Raw genomic sequence first — 18,259 nt, forward strand, 5'->3', positions numbered from 1 at the left:
GGTGCCTTCAGGCATCTCATAACCCAGGAGTCGGCAACCTGAGGCTCCGAAGACGCATGCAGCAATTTTGGCTGCCCCCCTGCGGGCAGACTTTTTTGGGGGTGTCTGAAGTTCAGGCTCTGGCCGGGAGGCGCTTACCACAAACAGCTCCCGGACAGCGGCGCAGCAGGGCTCTGGCCCCACGCTGCTCCTGGAAGTGGCTGGCTGCTAGCACGTCTCTGTGTGCCCCTCGGGAGGAGGAGGGCACCGGGTCTCTGTGCACTGCCCACGCCCACAAGAACCACTCTTGCAGCTCCCATTGGCTGGTTCCTGGCCAATGTGAGCTGTGAGGACAGTGCTGGGGGCGGAGGCAGCGCACGGAGCTGCCTTCCCCTACCCGCGCCAGGGGCGTGCAGAGACATGCCAGCAGCCAGCCGCTTCCAGGAGCAGCATGGGGCCAGAGCCCTGCTGTGCCACCGGCCAGGAGCCACCTGTGGTAAGTGCCTCCCGACCAGAGCTTGCACTTCACAACCTCCATCCCCACTCCAACACCCTGCCCCAGGTCAGAACTCCCTCCTGCACCCAAACTCCCTCCCACACCCCAAACCCACTCCTGCACCCCAATCCCCTGCCCCAGCCCGGAGCTCCCTCCTGTTTATATTCAAATGGCAAAAGTCACATTAAAAGTGTTAGTGAGTAGTAGTAACTTTAATATGTTCAATTATTATTAGTTGATAAATTCTAACTCTACAAGTAGCTTTGCATGTGATGCAGCTCTTGAAATATTTTGGTCAAAGACAAACACAAAAAATGGCTCTTCTTCTTTGAAAGGTTTCTGACCCCGTCATAACCAGATGCAAATGCTAGCTATGTTAAAACCAGACACACATCATTAGGTTTCCTATAAAATGTTTGGTATTTTACAAATTGAGACAACCATTAAAATGGAGGCAATGGGGAGCATTTTCAACTGGAAACTAAAAAACAAAACAAACTCAGTGAATATTAGGCATAAATTAGGAATAGTATAACATTTACACATTAGCTCCGGTATACTGCTCTAAGGATCAGAGAATTTTTATCTTTATGAATCATTATACAGCAAGGTGAGTCACACTAAACTGTCTAGCAGGGTGGCGATTTTATGATGCAGATTGCTCTCTGCTATCAACATGAGATCCTAAGCTTAGTTCTCATGCTGAGCTTCACTGGGGTCACTAGGGATGAAAAGCCAGTGTTCTTACAGTGAGTCATCCAACCTGTCTGATGTTAGCACAAATCAAATGTGCCAGACACTCTGTAATGACATACAGCATAAAGCTATAAAACAGATTACATATGAGTTGGAAAGGATTTGGACATGAACATATGAGAGTATCAAGTATCAGAGAGGTAGCCGTGTTAGTCTGGTTCTGTAAAAGCAGCAAAGAATCCTGTGGCACCTTATAGACTAACAGACGTTTTGCAGCATGAGCTTTCGTGGGTGAATGCCCACTTCGTCGGATGCAAGAGTGGAAATTTCCAGGGGCAGGTAAATATAAGCAAGCAAGAAGCAAGCTAGAGATAACGAGGTTAGATCAATCAGGGAGGATGAGGCCCTGTTCTAGCAGTTGAGGTGTGAAAACCAAGGGAGGAGAATCTGGTTCTGTAGTTGGCAAGCCATTCACAGTCTTTGTTTAATCCTAAACTGATGGTGTCAAATTTGCAAATGAACTGAAGCTCAGCAGTTTCTCACTGATGTCACACCACCCTATACCGAAATGTTAATGTGACACCACCCTATACCGAAAACCTACCGACCGCTATGCCTACCTTCATGCCTCCAGCTTCCATCCCGGACACACCACAAGATCCATTGTCTACAGCCAAGCACTGAGGTACAACCGTATCTGCTCTAACCCCGCAGACAGAGACCAACACCTAGAAAATCTCCACCAAGCATTCTCAAAACTACAGTACCCGCACGAGGAAATAAGGAAACAGATCAACAGAGCCAGACGTGTACCCAGAAGCCTCCTACTGCAAGACAAACCCAAGAAAGAAACCAACAGGACTCCACCGGCCATCACATACAGTCCCCAGCTAAAACCCGTCCAACGCATCATCAGGGATCTACAACCCATCCTGGACAATGATCCCACACTTTCACAGGCCTTGGGTGGCAGGCCAGTCCTCGCCCACAGACAACCTGCCAACCTGAAGCATATTCTCACCAGTAACTGCACCCTGCACCATAGTAACTCTAGCTCAGGAACCAATCCATGCAACAAACCTCGATGCCAACTCTGCCCACATATCTACACCAGCAGCACCATCACAGGACCTAACCAGATCAGCCAGACCATCACCAGTTCATTCACCTGCACATCCACCAATGTAATATATGCCATCATATGCCAGCAATGCCCTTCTGCTATGTACATCGGCCAAACTGGACAGTCTCTAAGGAAAAGGATAAATGGACACAAATCAGATATTAGGAATGGCAATATACAAAAACCTGTAGGAGAACACTTCAACCTCCCTGGCCACACAATAGCAGATCTTAAGGTGGCCATCCTGCAGCAAAAAAACTTTAGGACCAGACTTCTAAGAGAAACTGCTGAGCTTCAGTTCATTTGCAAATTTGACACCATCAGTTTAGGATTAAACAAAGACTGTGAATGGCTTGCCAACTACAGAACCAGTTTCTCCTCCCTTGGTTTTCACACCTCAACTGCTAGAACAGGGCCTCATCCTCCCTGACTGATCTAACCTTGTTATCTCTAGCTTGCTTCTTGCTTGCTTATATTTACCTGCCCCTGGAAATTTCCACTGCTTGCATCCGAAGAAGTGGGTATTCACCTACGAAAGCTCATGCTGCAAAACGTCTGTTAGTCTATAAGGTGCCACAGGATTCTTTATATGAGAGTATGAAATCTGAACGCTTCCTGTTTTGTGTTATTGAGTGATACAATGGAGCTCTACCTATACATGTTAACTCTGTTTGGAGATCAGTGCCACTGCACGCAAATCTATGTAGGCTGAACAGGTTTTCCTTCTCTTCTGATTGTGTCAAGCAAGCATATTGTTTGTTTTAATCTATTTTTACCTCACCTCTGCAGTACCCTGTGGCTGATTCTACTGTTTACCTAGCAGGGAAAACCCTCAATCCCTGGTAACTAATCCCACAATACACATTTTTAAGACATATACAGGAGTTCCAAGAATCAAAAGTTTCCAGGTAGAAAATCTTATCTCAAAATAATCACTAACTAGTTGCAAATCTCCAGGTGTTTAATAGCTTACTAGAAAGATATACAGTAAAAAGTCTTCCTTCAAGGACCCTCTCCTTAAGACTGTTTCTGCTAAACACCACCCATACTGGGAGAGGCCTCCAGGTACTACTCTAATATAAATAATAATTAAGTTTGCCATGTTAATTGCAGCAGCATCCTCTGGCCCTGCCAGGGCCGGCTCCAGACCCCAGCGCGCCAAGTGCGCGCTTGGGGCGGCATTTTGCCGGCAGGGCGGCAGGCGGCTCCAGCGGACCTTCCGCAGTCATGCCTGCGGAGGGTTCGCTGGTCCCGCGGCTCCGGTGGACCTCCCGCAGGCATGACTGCGGAAGGTCCACCGGAGCCGCCTGCCGCCCTCCCAGCACACCCTCCGCAGGCACGTCTGCAAGAGGTCCCCCGGAGCCGCGGGACCAGCAGCGGGCCCCCTGCGGCATGGCGCCTTGCTTGGGGCGGCCAAATTCCTAGAGCCGCCCCTGGGCCCTGCCATAGGCTGTTAAATATTTAAAAAACAAAACAAAACACCCCCACACCTCAGAAGCAAAACTCTCCAATGTTTGTGCCTGATTTAGCAAAATCATGAATTGTTATCCAAGCAACACTTATAATCTTCTTAAAATGCAGGTCCTCCCCCTTGAGCATCTATGAGGGATTTTTCTCTACTTCTGCAGGGGACAGACCTTCCCTATATCCTTTCCCCACAAATCCACGCCATCTGTACTAGCCCCCTGTCCTACAGGAGCAGACATGAAAAGGAGCCATGTGACAAAATAGTTTTTCTAATTATAGTGTTACCACACTAAAGGTAAGAGTAATGACTGACGTGACAGGCATCACTAAGCATGCGTGTTCATGTTCACTTGAACTTACTGAATAAAGACTGGGAGTGGTTGGGTCATTAGAAAACCTAAACTTAATTTTCCCCAATACTAATTTCTCCCTACTGTTACTCACATCTTCTTGTCAACTGTCTGTAATGGGCCACTCTCTTACCACTTCAAAAGTTATTTATCCTCCCTTGGTATCCTGCTGTTAATTTATTTATCTCATTAGACTGACCTCACACTTGGTAAAGCAATCCCCATCCTTTCATGTATTTATACCTGCTCCTGTACTTTTCACTTCGTGCATCTGATGAAGTGGGTTCTAGTCCACAAAAGCTTATGCCCAAATAAATTAGTTAGTCTCTAAGGTGCCACAAGGACTCCTCGTTGTTTTTGCTGATACAGACTAACATGGGTACCACTCTCAATTCTGCAGATTGATATCAGTGTTTTAGGGCTATGTTTCATTGTCCCTTGGTTATATTGGCACCAAAACTCTCAGTATAGGTTGATTGTTATGATGTTATTAGTACATGGCTATGCATTGATACATGCTATAAAACTCCTTGCAGTGTCTATACAGAACATACTGTTGTCAGATTATGGTATAAAACTAGAGGTGCACTGGAACTACAAAGTGTAGACCTGAATCCAAAGCAAAAAATGTCTGGATCTGGGGTTTCCATTTGGACTCATTTTTATTCAGATTAGTCAGATCAGGAAAAATGCTAAGCTGATGAGGCCAAACATAATGGAAAACAAGTCTAAGAGGACCAATGAGGAACAAGATATTTTCAAAATCAAGTCCAGTATTCTTATACTTTTATTTCTGTATGCAATTCTGTGTTTTGCTATAGAATTTCTTTAAGTCTATCCTCTGTAGTCTCACATTGGAACAGATTTCTCAACTGCCTCAATAACTAAGTATCATCTGCAGCATTGCACTGTTGATTCATATTTAGTTTATAAATTTCAGATCATTTCTCCAGTTGTCCAGATCATTTTGAATTAGGCCATTATCCAAATCACTTATAAAGACACTGAATAGAACCAGATCCACTCTCTGATGATGGTTTTCCACAAACTGATTACAAATTGATTGATTGATTATTTGCTGACTGGTCTGTAATTAATGGCTCAGAGATCTCTTCATCCAGTTCTGTAAGTTTTCTGTGAAATGGGTCGAGAGTTCTGGGGGTCCTGTCAGGGGGTGGGGAGTGGTTGGATGGGGCGTGGGAGTCCCCGGGGGTCTGCCTGGGGGTGTGGATAAGGGTTGGGGCAGTCAGGGGACAAGGAGCAGGGAGGCGTAGGGAGGGGGGGGGGTTCAGGGCGGGAGTTAGGGGCAGGGGTCCCAGGAGGGGGAAGTCAGGGGACAAGGAGCAGGGGGGGGGTTGGCTGTTCTGACAGGGGCATTGGGGTTGGGAAGTGGGAGGGAGTGGATGGGTGCGGGGTTAGGGCAGGGCTTGCCCCTCTTTTTTGATTGTTGAAATATGGTAACCCTAGGCGAGGGGGGAGCCAGGGGGCGCATGGGGGCTGGCACCCGCATACATCCACTGCAGCCTGCAGGAGCCCCCGGGGCGGTGCCAGGCCGCAGCCTAGGCAGGAGGGACGGGGGGGCGCAGCTGCTCCCCGCTAGCGGCGCCACCGCCTTTGCAGGGCTGCTGCCCCCCTGCACTGTGCCAGCTCCTCCATGGCTGGGGCTCGCTGCTGCCGCAAGCAAGATGCTCTGGCTCTCCAGTGCCTCCGGAAGGCGGCTCCTCCCTGCCAAGTTGCTGCAGTGGCCCAAGCCCAGCAAAGCCAGTGAGTGGACTCGGGGCGGGAGCCACCAGGATGGGGTGGGGAGGGCTCGCGGGGGGGCTGTGCACCCTCCACAGGAGTTCGGGGGCGGGGAGGGGGGTACCTGGTCTGGGGAGCAGCCCCTGGGCATGGCTGGCCCCTGGGGTCTATAAAGGCTCGTTGGGATTTGCCCCTCAATGAACTGATGTGCCGGGGAGGGGGGCGGCACAAGGTGGAAGTTTCGCCTAGGGCACAAAATATCCTTGCACTGGCCCTGCCCCAGGGGGTGCGTGCACCCCAGGTTAAGAACCACCGCAGTAAACTGATAAGATCTGCATTTTAATTTAATTTTAAATGAAGCTTCTTAAACATTTTAAAAAACTTGTTTACTTTACATACAACAATAGTTTATAGACTTATAGAGAGAGACCTTCTAAAAACGTTAAAATGTATTACTGGCACGTGAAACCTTAAATTAGAGTGAATAAATGAAGACTCGGCACGTCACTTCTGAAAGGTTGCCGACCCCTGGTCTAGGGGATGTCTGCTGGGAACGTAAACCGTTGCTAGCCATGTTTGCAGGGGTCGCAGATGAAGCCGGGAGTACCTGGCCACGTATGTGCACGCTGCCATGTGGCCCAGCAGCCGCAGGAAAGTGTGTGTCCTGGTGACTGGATGTCTCCTCACGTGGGCAATGAGATCCACCATGGCCTGAAAGTGTGCCTCCAGAAGGAAGGCCCTGGCCTGCGTGGAATCAAGAACTGCTATGATAAACTCTATGCGCTGGACCGGCGTTAATGTGGACTTTTCTGTATTTATTAATGGGCCCAGGTCATTGCAGGTGGAGTGTTCCAGATTGAGGCTTCTCCACACCTGTTCCAGAGACCTGCCCTTGATAAGCCAGTCATCGAGGTATGGAAAGATCAGGACACACATCCCCCACACCGATGTCTGAAGTAAGCCTCTACTGGCACCACGCATTTCGTGAACCCCCTGGAGGCCGAGAACAGGCCAAAGGGTGGTACCATGAACTGGAAGTGGCGCCCTGCCACTATGAAATGCAGGAACCGTCTATGTCCTGGGAATATGGAGACATGGAAGTAAGCTGTTGGGGTATGTAAGGGTTAAGTAAAGACCTGGATAACCGCTAGCATGGTATTAGGGAGGAAGGCGTGGGCAGGCACCATCTCTTCACTTGATAGATAAAGTACTACCCCTCTCCCCTCCCTTCTCCTTGTTAAGGATTGATAAATGTTGCAGCTGCATAAGGAAGGTGGGGATCTAAAGGATACCTTTTTGTGTAAAGCAGTGTTATCTCCCACTCCCTTCCTTTCCCAGCTCTACAAACGAGCTCGGGGTCATGGCCCCTTCCTCCCTTCCCTGTGAATTGCTGATCAAGGGAATTTGTGGCTGCAATTATAGCAAAGAAATGTATCTCCAAAGTAAAAATTGTCTGTAGAATATGCTAATTCTGTAAACAGTAATCAGGGGCAGGGATAATTATATTCAGTATATAGCTATTAATATTCATTGTGTGGGCGTTCATATTACTCAATAAGGGTTTTGGGGGTGTTGTAGTAAATGGTGGTATTTACATACTAACTTAGATAAAAGAGTGTGAGGTAATTAATTCAGTGCTTACTTGACCATTGGGTCAAGGGGAACAAGTATCGCAATAAAGAAGCCCATCTACTCAAATCCGCCTCTGGGTCAGCCTGTTCTCTTCTAACATAAGCGTCCTTCAAGTCAAGAGCGGCGTACTAGTTCCCCAGATCCAGGGAGGGGATAATGGAAGCCAGGGAGACCATGCGGAATTTCAACCTGAGAGACTTGTTGAGGCCATGCAGGTCCAGGATGGGTCTGAAGCCCCCCTTGGCATTTGGGATTAGGAAGTATCGGGAGTAGAATCCTGTTCCTTCCATGTCCTGAGGAACCACCTCCACCCCCCCACCAAATGCAGGAGCTTGTCAACCTCCTGAACCAGGAGTTGCTCATGAGAGGGGTCCCTGATGAGGGACAGGAAAGCAGGGAGGCAGGAAGGAGGGGTATCTACAAACTGCAGGGTGTAGCCCCGGGCTACTATGTCCAGGACCAGCTTTCTGGCAGAGTGTAGGGCATGCATGCCCAACGAGCCAAGGGTAGCCTTAGTGTCCTTCTACCCATGTAGCCTGGCGTCCATTTGATCGGAGAAGAGTCCAACTCCATCCAAGGGGGGATCCTGAATTGAGGCCCGCATCTCCTGGGAGAGGCCCACTGTTCGGAGCCAAGAGCTGCGTCACATAACCATTGCCGACGCAATCACCCTCGCTGCTGAATCCCATGCCATTTGCAGGGAGCATCTGGCTGCCGCGGTCCCTTCCTCTACCAGGGTGCCAAACTCCTGAGTCTTACCCTGAGGAAGGGAGTCCTGGAACTTCTGGAGGCTGTCCCAGAGGTTAAAACTGTATCAGCCCAGCAGGGCTTGATGGTTCGCCATCTGGAATTGTAAGCTGGCTGTTGAATAAATTTTTCTGCCAAACAAATCAAGTTTCTTGGCTTCTTTGTTCTTGGAGGTAGAGGAGGAGGGGACCTGCTTGTCCTTTTCGCTGGCCACCAACATCACCAGTGAGCCTGGGGGAGGGGGGGTATACACAAGTACTCAAAACCTTTGGCTGGCACAAAGTACTTTTTCTCAGCCCGTTTTGAGGTGGGTGGTCTGCCACAGAGCCTTAGAAATCTTGAGGACCCCGCTGTGTACAGATAGGGCAATCAGGGCAGATGTGGACATTGAAAAGAGTGTCCTCCTGCTCCACCATCTCCTGCACTTCCATCTCCAAGTTCTCGGCCACCCGCCTGAGAGGGGCTTGGTGTTCTTTAAAGTCATCTGGGGGGCTGGCCCTGGAAGGTCCCGCAACCTCCTCGTCCAGGGAAGAGGAGGCGGCCCTGGCCGCCGGTGGAGACTCTGAGGGCTTGGCAGGTGCTGGAGAGGGACGTTTGGGGTGGGCACCAGATTCTCCACCCCGACCTCAGAGCAATCTTCCAGTACCAGGCCCAGTGCCGTCGATCTCTGCTCTGACGTGGCCACTGAAGCACTTTGCAAAGGGGGCATCGTCATCACCGGAACGCCCCATGATCCCCAATATGGCCATCCTCTCGCAGAGACCAGGGCGATGGACTGAACTGGTCCTCTGCGCCACAGGAACCACTTTCCGGCGACAAGGGAGGAGCCGTTGATGCCTGGGTCTGCTTGCTGGTCGTGGCTACCGGTGAGCGCTGACCAGGTGTAAGTGACCAGTGATTATACCGGGGAGAATGGTCCAGGTGCCGGGGAGATCAGCATCGGGGGAACGGTGCCGAGAAGACCAGTAACACGAGGGGGAGCAGTCCCATGGTGCCAGTGACTAAGACCAACATCTAGACACAGATCGGCAAGAGGGTGAACAGTGTCGGTCATAATATGGGGAGCCTCAACCCCGCACTGGGGAATAACATCTTGGCGACTGGGGGAAGAGTCTGGGCGATCAGCAGAGCACCTGCAACCTGCCACGGGATTGCTTGTCTGGCGACCTATGGCGCTCCCCTGACCCTGGTGGGGTCTTAATGGCTGGCTTGCTCTCTCGGGGAGCCTTAGCCTGGTCCTGTGGCACCAGAGACATTATAGGAGCAGGTGGAGACCTGTGCTCTCTCTCTGTGCCTGGGCTTGGGATGACAATGGTGCAGGCAGGATGGTGGGTCCCATACCGCCCACCAGAGTCAGTGACAGACCTTTAAGAGCGCTAAGAGCCCCAGCCACGGAGGCACACTTGTGCTGCTCCAGAGAAGGCTGGCGGACAGGCACGGTCCCTTTACCAGATGACCACTGGGCCTTCTTGCTCGGTGCTGGTGAGCGCTTCTTTGCCTCCTTCTTCAGGACCGGCGCCGAGAGGAGTCGGGCGCTGGTGGCACACTGCACATAGAGGCCAAAGTACTCGGTGCAGCCTGCGTAGAGGGCTCAGAAGCCGGGTGGCAAGAAGACTCCATCATGAGGGCCCTGAGGTGTATGACCCTCTCCTTCTGGGTGCGAGGCAACTCTCCTTGATGTGTAATTCCCCCAAGCACTTAAGGCAGCTGTTGTGGGGGAACAGGTGACTAGTAACTGCTGATAGTAAAGGGGCACAATTTAAAGGTTATGGTGGTACTGCATTGCCCCATACATGGTGCTTGCAGCATGGCCCAAATTTAGCCCTAACAGACCTTACAGGGACACTGAAACTGACTATACACAAATACAATAAATATTCAATACATAAAATAAACAAACTGAAAAAAAGTAGAGGAGACTCTTCCCCCACCCCCCACGCCACCCACACACCCTAATCTCTTTTGGTTTTCGTAATCTTACTTGTTAGCTTGTCACTATAGTAGGTACAAGGTTTTCATACAGAAACGTGATTTTTAAGTTGACATTGTGCCTTTAGCCGTGATCCTACATTTCTGCCCATCTGGGGAGGAATGCAGAACTCCTAGACCTGTAGGGAATTCCAGACTGACTGTCACAGGCCTGGTGTAAAGCAGAACTTGGATGGTGGCCATCTTAATAAAAAATGTAAGCACTTTTGCAACCCTGCTTTCAGGAAATATTACTCTACAGCCAATCTTAGCTCTTTCAAATATACTGGAAACTTGACAAATCATTATCGATCAAGCAGTCTGTGCTCCAGAAAGGCTGCAAGAGAAAGTATGTTTCCAGAATCAATGCAAGTGGTCTGGTCCATACACAAGCAGGGGACACAAAAGTAATTTATTCCTGTCTCTCCCTATTTGGGAAATTGTGTTCTCCCTCAGATACAGAAACACCTAAAAAGAGCATCTGGTGGAAAAATGTCTGCAGAGATACTCCCTGCTGTTAGTAGTAGGAGGAATCTGTTTATCTGGAATCTGGTTTATTTTTAAGTTGGACCAATTACTACATATTTGTACCCCATAACAGATGCTTTGACAAGGGCAAAATAAAGCTGACAGGCATTCATGGAACACCACCCAGGACTGGAAAATTATTCTTTAGAGCTCCTGAGATCAAACAAGACACTGGGAGGTTCTAGTGAGCTCAGGCCTGAAGGAACTCTCATGTTCAGTCTATCCTCCTGTTAATTGGAAGGGCCAGCTAGATGCAAAAGGGAACTCAAGTGCATGGAACTGTTCCATGTACCATAAGGAAACTCAACGGCTCTGTCATACACAGAACAGAAGAGTGCATCAAACCATAGTTAAACATTATAGGGCCTGTATTTCTTCAAAGTGGTGGGCTGAGTCTATAATGCGGTTGAGGACCCATACCTTAAAAGGCTCAAAGTCAGCAACACACTTGAACTATATAGAAAGATGTAGCCTGCTGTTAACCAGGAATACCCCGTTAACGCCTACGTTTTTGACTTGTAATAAAAGGAATATTTCATTTGCAGAAAAAGTAAAAATAAACTGAATAATGAGGCAGCTGGTAACATACAATTAAATGCAGCACTGTAGTGCATTATTAGTAATCCACAAAATAAATGCATATTTACCCACCTTTTCTGACCCTGCATCCAGCATTCAGTAATATAAACTGTGCAACTCAGGATTTATTGTGAAGATGGCAGTTTAACAAGATGAACAACAGATGCTGCTTAGTTTACTAAGATTTTATTTTTTTTGCTTTATTTTTAATACATAATTTGGTTAGAGAATTCATATTACATAGGGTTAATTTAATGGCTATTTTAAATATATATATTTAAAATTGAGGGTGTTCAGTTATATATAGATGGATCCAAAAATCTGTCATACTTGTTTCTAATAACAGGAACACCGAAATATAGGAATTGCCAAATTATGAGACTGGATCAGACTAGCGGTCAACCTAGTCCAGTATTCTGTCATCAACAGGAACCAGCACCAGATGCTTCAGAACAAGGTTCAAGAAACCCTGCAGTAGTCAGCTATGGTCTAAGGTGCCCCAGGGAAAGTTTACTCCTATTCCCCAATAGCAGAGGTTAGTTTATGCCCTACAGTATGTTAAGGGTTTATATCCTTTCCAAAATTCCTCAGGGTATTTCTTTTACCGTATAATTACTATTATCATAGAATATCAGGGTTGGAAGGGACCTCAGGAGGTCTTGGATATTCTTACTATCCATAAATGTCTAATCGTTTTTGGACTCCTTCTCAGCTTCTGGCCTCAATGAGATTGCAGTGAGTTCCACGTGCTAGTTTTGAATTGTGTGAAAATATAATTCCGTTTACAAGATTTGAATTTGCCTTTTGATTTAATTTAATATCCCCTTGTTCCCACAGTATGAGATAGGGTCAACAGAAGTTCCTAATCTATCTTCTCTGTATCAGTAATGGTTTTCTACACATTTATCAGTCCTCTCTCATTCATCTCAGCTAGGATTTTCAAAGGAGCCTAGGAAAGTTAGACACTGAAATCCCACTGAAGTTCAATGGGAGTTGGGCACCTAACTCCTGGGGCTCTTCTGAAAATCCTAGCACGTCTCTCTGGTAAACATGCCAATCTTTTCAATATCTTTACATATGACAGCTTATCGCCTCAACTCCCTCGGCCCGCACCGCTTCCAGCAGCTCCCACTGGCCTGGAGCAGCGAACTGCGGCCAGTGGGAGCCGCAATCAGCCGGACCTGCGGACAGGGCAGGTAAACAAACCGGCCCAGCGCGCATGGGGCTTTCCCTACAGAAGTGGCGACCTCAGTTTGAGAAACACTGCTTTAAAGTCTCATCTCTAATATTTTAATAAATACTTTGTGCTACTATAGCACATTCTTACAAAGTTTCACAGACAAGTTCATCATCACATGCCCTTCCTAGCTAAGAATTATCCCCATTTTACAGATAGGGAAACTAAGGCAGAGAGAAATTGAGTGACTTGCATAAAGGAAGTCTGTGGCAAAATAATAATATTTAGGTCTTATAAAGAGAAGCCAGTGTTTTAACCATAAGACCATCCTCACCCTCCTTTGAATTTCATATCAACACACAACAAACATTTGGAGGATGCACTGGAATTTAAAGTGCTCACCAGCTACTAGTAGGCTGGCCCAGAACATATGAAAAATTTGGTTTTCTTTCATGAAATACGAGTCTGATTCTGCACTCATGCAATAGTTTGAACTCAGGCTGGGCCTTATTTAAAGTAAAATACCCGTTTCCTACCCTTATGGCTTTAAAGGAAACCTATGCATTGCTAAAAGCACATTAGGGATTTCCGTCTAGCTTAGGCCAAGAAACTTCTCTCCCACAGAAATCCGCCATCCTGCATAGGTTTTGCAGCCCCCAAACACGCCTCCCATGGCTAGCCCCTGGCCCTGCTGCTCCCTCCCCCAGACGCCCATCCAGGCCAGCCACATGGCTCCTTCCTTGCCCCTCCCCTGCACCAGACTTTCAGCCCTGTCCTATGCTGCCTCCCCCTCTCCTCCCATGATCATCCCCAGTGTCCCCCGCGGCCCCCGTTCCTCCCTGCTTCCCTTCCTCCCTCCCCTGAGCCCTCCCATTTTGCCCCGTCCCTGCAGGAAAGAAGCTCCCCTGCTTATCGGATAGGCAGTGGCAGGCACATTGACTCCAGCAAGCTCAGGCAGACAGGCTACTCTGGTCTAGGCATGTACCAAGCACAGCTGGTGGGCAGGATAGAACAGGGACAGCTTCCCCACTCTGGAATGCCTCCCCCGAGGCGTCTGGAGAGGGGCATGTGACCATTCATGCCCCTCCCTAGTGTTGCCCTTGCATGGGGGTCACTCACAGGCATAGACCTGCCACAAACTGAGCAGGGCTTAAACCGGGGACTCGGGCATGCCCCACTTGGGGGGAAGTCCCAGCTGGGACCTTAACTGTCAGCTAACTATGCACTTAACAACTACTTAACACTAACCAACAAAGGCCCAAAGGTAAGAAGTCCAATGGAAGAAACTGTTTGCTCTGGACAAGGAAGAGAGGCACTCTGACTGACCACCAAGGCCCTTAAGAAGGAACTAAGAGGGTGTGGGCCGGCAGCACCTGATATACCACGGCATGAGCACAGCACTCTAGAGCAGGGATGGGCAAACTTTTTGGCCTAAGGGCCGCATCGTGTTTTGTAAATTGTATGGAGAGCCGGTTAGGGGAGGGGGTCGTGGACCGGCCCCACCTCTTACCTGCCCCCCATTCCCTGACAGCCCCTCTGGGACCCCTGCCCCATCCACACACCCCTGCTTCCTGTCCCCTGACTGTCCCCAGACCCCTGCCGCCCCATCCAACCCCTCCTCCCATTCCTGATGGCCCCTCCCCGGGACCCCTGCCCCATCCAACCACCCCATCTCCCTGTCCCCTGACTGCTCCCGGAACCCCTGCCCCTGACTGCCCCATCAACCTCCCCTCCTTCCTGACTGTCCCCCAGGACTCCTGTCCCATCCAACCCCCTCATTCCCTGACAGCCCCTCTGGGACCCCTGCCCCATCCACACACCCCCGCTCCCTGTCCTCTGACTGTCCCCGGGCCCCTGCCGCCCCATCCAATCCCTCCTCTCATTCCTGACGGCCTCCTCAGGATCCCTGCCCCGTCCAACCACCCCTTCTCCCTGTCCCCGACCGCCCCCGGAACCCCTGCCCCTGACTGCCCCCTTCCGCCCCATCCAACCCCCCCCTCCTTCCTGACTGCCCCCGGGACCCCTGCCCCCATTCAACTCCCTGTTCCCCCCCCCGATCACCACGACCCCTATCCACACCCTGCCCCCTGACCCCTGCCCTCTATCCAACTCCCCACCTGCTCCCTGCCCCCTTACTGCGCTGCCTGGAGCACTGGTGGCTGGTGGCGCTACAGCCATGCTGCCCGGCTGGAGCCGGGCCACGCTGCCACTGCCGCCACCACCACGCAGCACAGAGACCGGGTCAGGCTGAGCTCTGCAGCTGCGCTGCCCGAGGAGCTCACAGCCCTGCCGCCCAGAGCATTGCGCTGCTGGCGGAGTGAGTGAGCTGAGGCTGCGGTGAGGAGGGACAGTGGGGGAGGGGCCGGGGCTAGCCTCCCAGGCCAGGAGTTCAGGGGCCGGGCAGGATGGTCCCATGGGCCACATGTGGCCTGCAGGCCATAGTTTGCCCACCCCTGCTCTAGAGGGAGCTACAGCCAGCCCTAACGTTACCACTAAGGCAAAAATCTCCAACGTGCATGTGGGCGCATGCACACCTAGAATGGAATCGACATGAGCAAGCACTCGAAGAAGAAACATGCCTTATCGTGACAGACTCAAAGAGCTCAATCTACTTAGCTTAACAAAGAGAAACTTAAGGGGTGACTTGATTACAGTTCGTAAGTATCTACAAAGGGAACAAATATTCAATAATGGGCTCTTCAAACTAGCAGAGAAAGGTGTAACACGATCTAATGGCTGGAAGTTGAAGCTAGATAAATTCAGATTGGAAATAAGGTGTAAATTTTTGACAGTGAGGGACATTAACCATCGGAACAATTTACCAAGCGTTATGGTGGGTTCTCCATCACTGACAAGTTTTAAATCAAACTCGGATGTTTTTCTAAAAGTTCTGCTCTAGAAATTATGTGGGGGAAGTTCTATGGCCTGTGTTATACAGAAGGTCAGACTAGATGATCAGAATCGGCCCTTCTGGCCTTGGAATCCATGTATAAACCACATCCATTGGCTCCCGTCTTTCTTCCAGCTTGGCCAGACAATAGGTGCTTTCACACCATAGACAAGAATGTTAAGGGAGACATTAAATAGATAATGGGGGAGGGGAGAGGCATTTGCTTCATTGTTGATGCAAAGAGCCTAGATGCATCCAAACAACACAGGGGAACTTGCTTATGCTCTTTGAGACTATTCACATATGGCTGTGTGTGAGCACTAAAGGGATTTTAATCTTTTTGGGTTAGGTGAAAAATAGGCTGAGCTGTGATTTAAGCCCTTCCTTCTACTGTGCCACTACAATGGCACCCAAGAACTGCTCCAACATCTGAGGATTTGCAGAATTCCTGCAGGACTGGATCCTCAAGCCAGTCAAAGAATAGCAAATTCTCAGCAAACTCACAGCAATCAGCCTGCCCAGTTTCCTCTCCTACCAGCCAGTATGCTACTCTCCTTCCAGATGCCTTCTGGCAGCCACTACAGCATGTCCCAGATATAGATCTCCTCCCGATCAGGTCCCAGTTAATGGCTTCTACCCAACTGCCTCTTCAAACCTATCCTCTTTCCCTTCTCCCAGTAGCCTTGCCTAACCCTGTTATTTATTTCTCTGTGCTTGTCTGTCTCTTCCTCTCTACTCCTCTCTCACCCACTTCTCCACCTCTGCCTAGCCTTGCCCCTCCCTACTCTGCTTTTGCAGCCCTACAGTTCTCAGAACTCTTTCCCCCCCTCACAGCCAGGCATCCTCCTGCTTCCGGATGCTCTTCCCCTCCTTACCTGGCTGTTTGCGCTGCTCCCAAACCAAGCTCCTGCTCCCACTACCCCACCCAATAGCCTAGCCCACCTCCAGCTGCATCTCCTTCACTTCTGAATTAGAAATAGCACCAGTGAAAATAAAGACACAAGAAATGCATTTGGTGGAGAGAAAGTCCAAAGATTCTGACTGTACAGGAAAAAGGAAGGGCCTGGGGACTTGGCGAGAGTATTAACTGAAATAATAATACTGCTTCTTTTCATACTGCATCGTGTCTGAAGCACCTTAGACGCCTAGACAATGTGAATAGGTTAGTAAGAGCTGGTTTACTCCATTCTGAGATTGTAATGTAACATAAATCTTTCCATGGACAATACTTGCCTATCTCACAGGCTTTAGTCTGTCCTATACAAATCACTCAATATTTTATAGACTGGTCAAAAGCTCTCTCTAAGGTCACTTTGTACTAGGTGAAAATAGCCCATCTGAATCCCCATGAAAATGAAAAGGGGGGGGAAACTGGATTAAAATTAAAATACATATTTGACCTGAGAGAACATAAATTTTAGAAAAATATGGTAAAGGACCCTTAAATTCAATGTTTAACAATTGATTTAGAATATCCCCAGATTGCTATGCCAAGGAACTGCATAACTAAAGTGATGCAAATTCTCACAGTATAATACAATGGAATGAGCAAAGCATTAACTCAGAATTGTTTTAGTTTTGTTAGTTTAAAATGCTAAACCTTACTAGAGATGGTCCTGAAGTAGAATACCTGATCCAAATCCTATCATACTCTGGGTACGTTCAAATCTGAATTTGAACATCACATCATGGGCTCATCTCTAATAGAAACACTCTGGGTGAAATCCTGGCCACAGCGAAGTCAGTGGGGTCAGGATTTCACTCTCTATGTTACATTTCATTTTAGTACCTGTGTTTTCTGCGTGCTTCCAGTATGACGTACATAATGTGTCTTTATAGGCAAAACTCCTGCACTCCCCACATTATGTAGGTGTGTCATAGAAATGTCCCATAAAGTGTCTTTAAAGGCAAAACTAGAAATGTCTCTACTTCCTTCTGTCTCTGCTGGATATTTCTTTTCAAAGAATGCTCCTGCCATTCTGTGATAATATTTTATAAACAAATGCACTGTCAGTATTTATCATTTGTACATTATAAAAAATAAAAGCCAAGGAACTCAGGGGAGAAAAATATTTTAACCAACTTACCTCGTAAAAGAGCCCTTCGGGGAACTGCTGAAAGCACTGGGCACACACAAAACACTGTTCATGGTACAGTTCACCATTGCTGTTAACAATCTTCTCAGCAGGTGCAAAGCCCCCTTTGCAGCGCTCACATATGGCATTTGCAAGAGCATTTGCCATATTACTGTAACAAAAAACAAACCAAAAAGAGATTGTTGATCTTCTCTAAAATGAGGGGATAAAGAAAAAGGAAACACTCAGTTCCACTGATTTTATTTCATTTCTCTTTTGAAAAGCCAACTGTCTCAATCAAACTCCCACTGAAGTCATGGAAATCTTTCCACTAACTATAAAGGGAGTTGCAGCAGTCCCTTAATGAGGAAAAAGTTGTGAGATTTTTTTTTTTATTTTTTTTTGTCAAAGCAGCACTCTATTCTAAGAACTTTTGGTCAAAAATGTATATTCAAGCTTGTATGAGGGGAAAAAAACAAGTTATATTTCCATTCAATCAAGCACTGCAAGAAAGAAAAGGAAATAAACAATTGCAATGATTATGGAAGACAAGAGCCAATTTCATCAGTAATTAAAGATGTCTCCCCATCTGAGATCAAAGCAAGAATATTGTTCTGAAAGTGAATATCAATTCAATACCAATTCAAAAGATTTGAGTCATCAATAAAAAGGATAGAACATATTTAACATAACTGCTATGGCAGAAAAAATCAAGAGGTAAGGAATGGTAAATGGTAAAAAGTGTTCTTTAGATTTTTCGATTTTGCAAAATGACCTGAAGCTACATGGAATTTGAATCAGAGATTAGGAAA

The 18,259-nt window shown here is 48.2% G+C and overlaps 1 protein-coding gene across 7 annotated transcripts in view; it reads right to left on the bottom strand.

Moving 5' to 3' along the window:
- LIMS1 (LIM zinc finger domain containing 1) overlaps window positions 1-18,259 on the bottom strand; it is a 129,154-nt gene that overhangs the window by 32,969 nt on the left and 77,926 nt on the right. For all 7 annotated transcript variants that reach the window (XM_039544860.1, XM_039544844.1, XM_039544869.1 and 4 more), the window contains exon 2: window positions 17,460-17,619. In XM_039544860.1, the coding sequence (XP_039400794.1) occupies window positions 17,460-17,619 (160 nt within the window). The remainder of the gene's footprint in view (window positions 1-17,459; window positions 17,620-18,259) is intronic.

The sequence above is a fragment of the Mauremys reevesii genome, linkage group 1 (assembly GCF_016161935.1).
Source record: "Mauremys reevesii isolate NIE-2019 linkage group 1, ASM1616193v1, whole genome shotgun sequence".
Taxonomy (NCBI): Eukaryota; Metazoa; Chordata; order Testudines; family Geoemydidae; genus Mauremys; species Mauremys reevesii.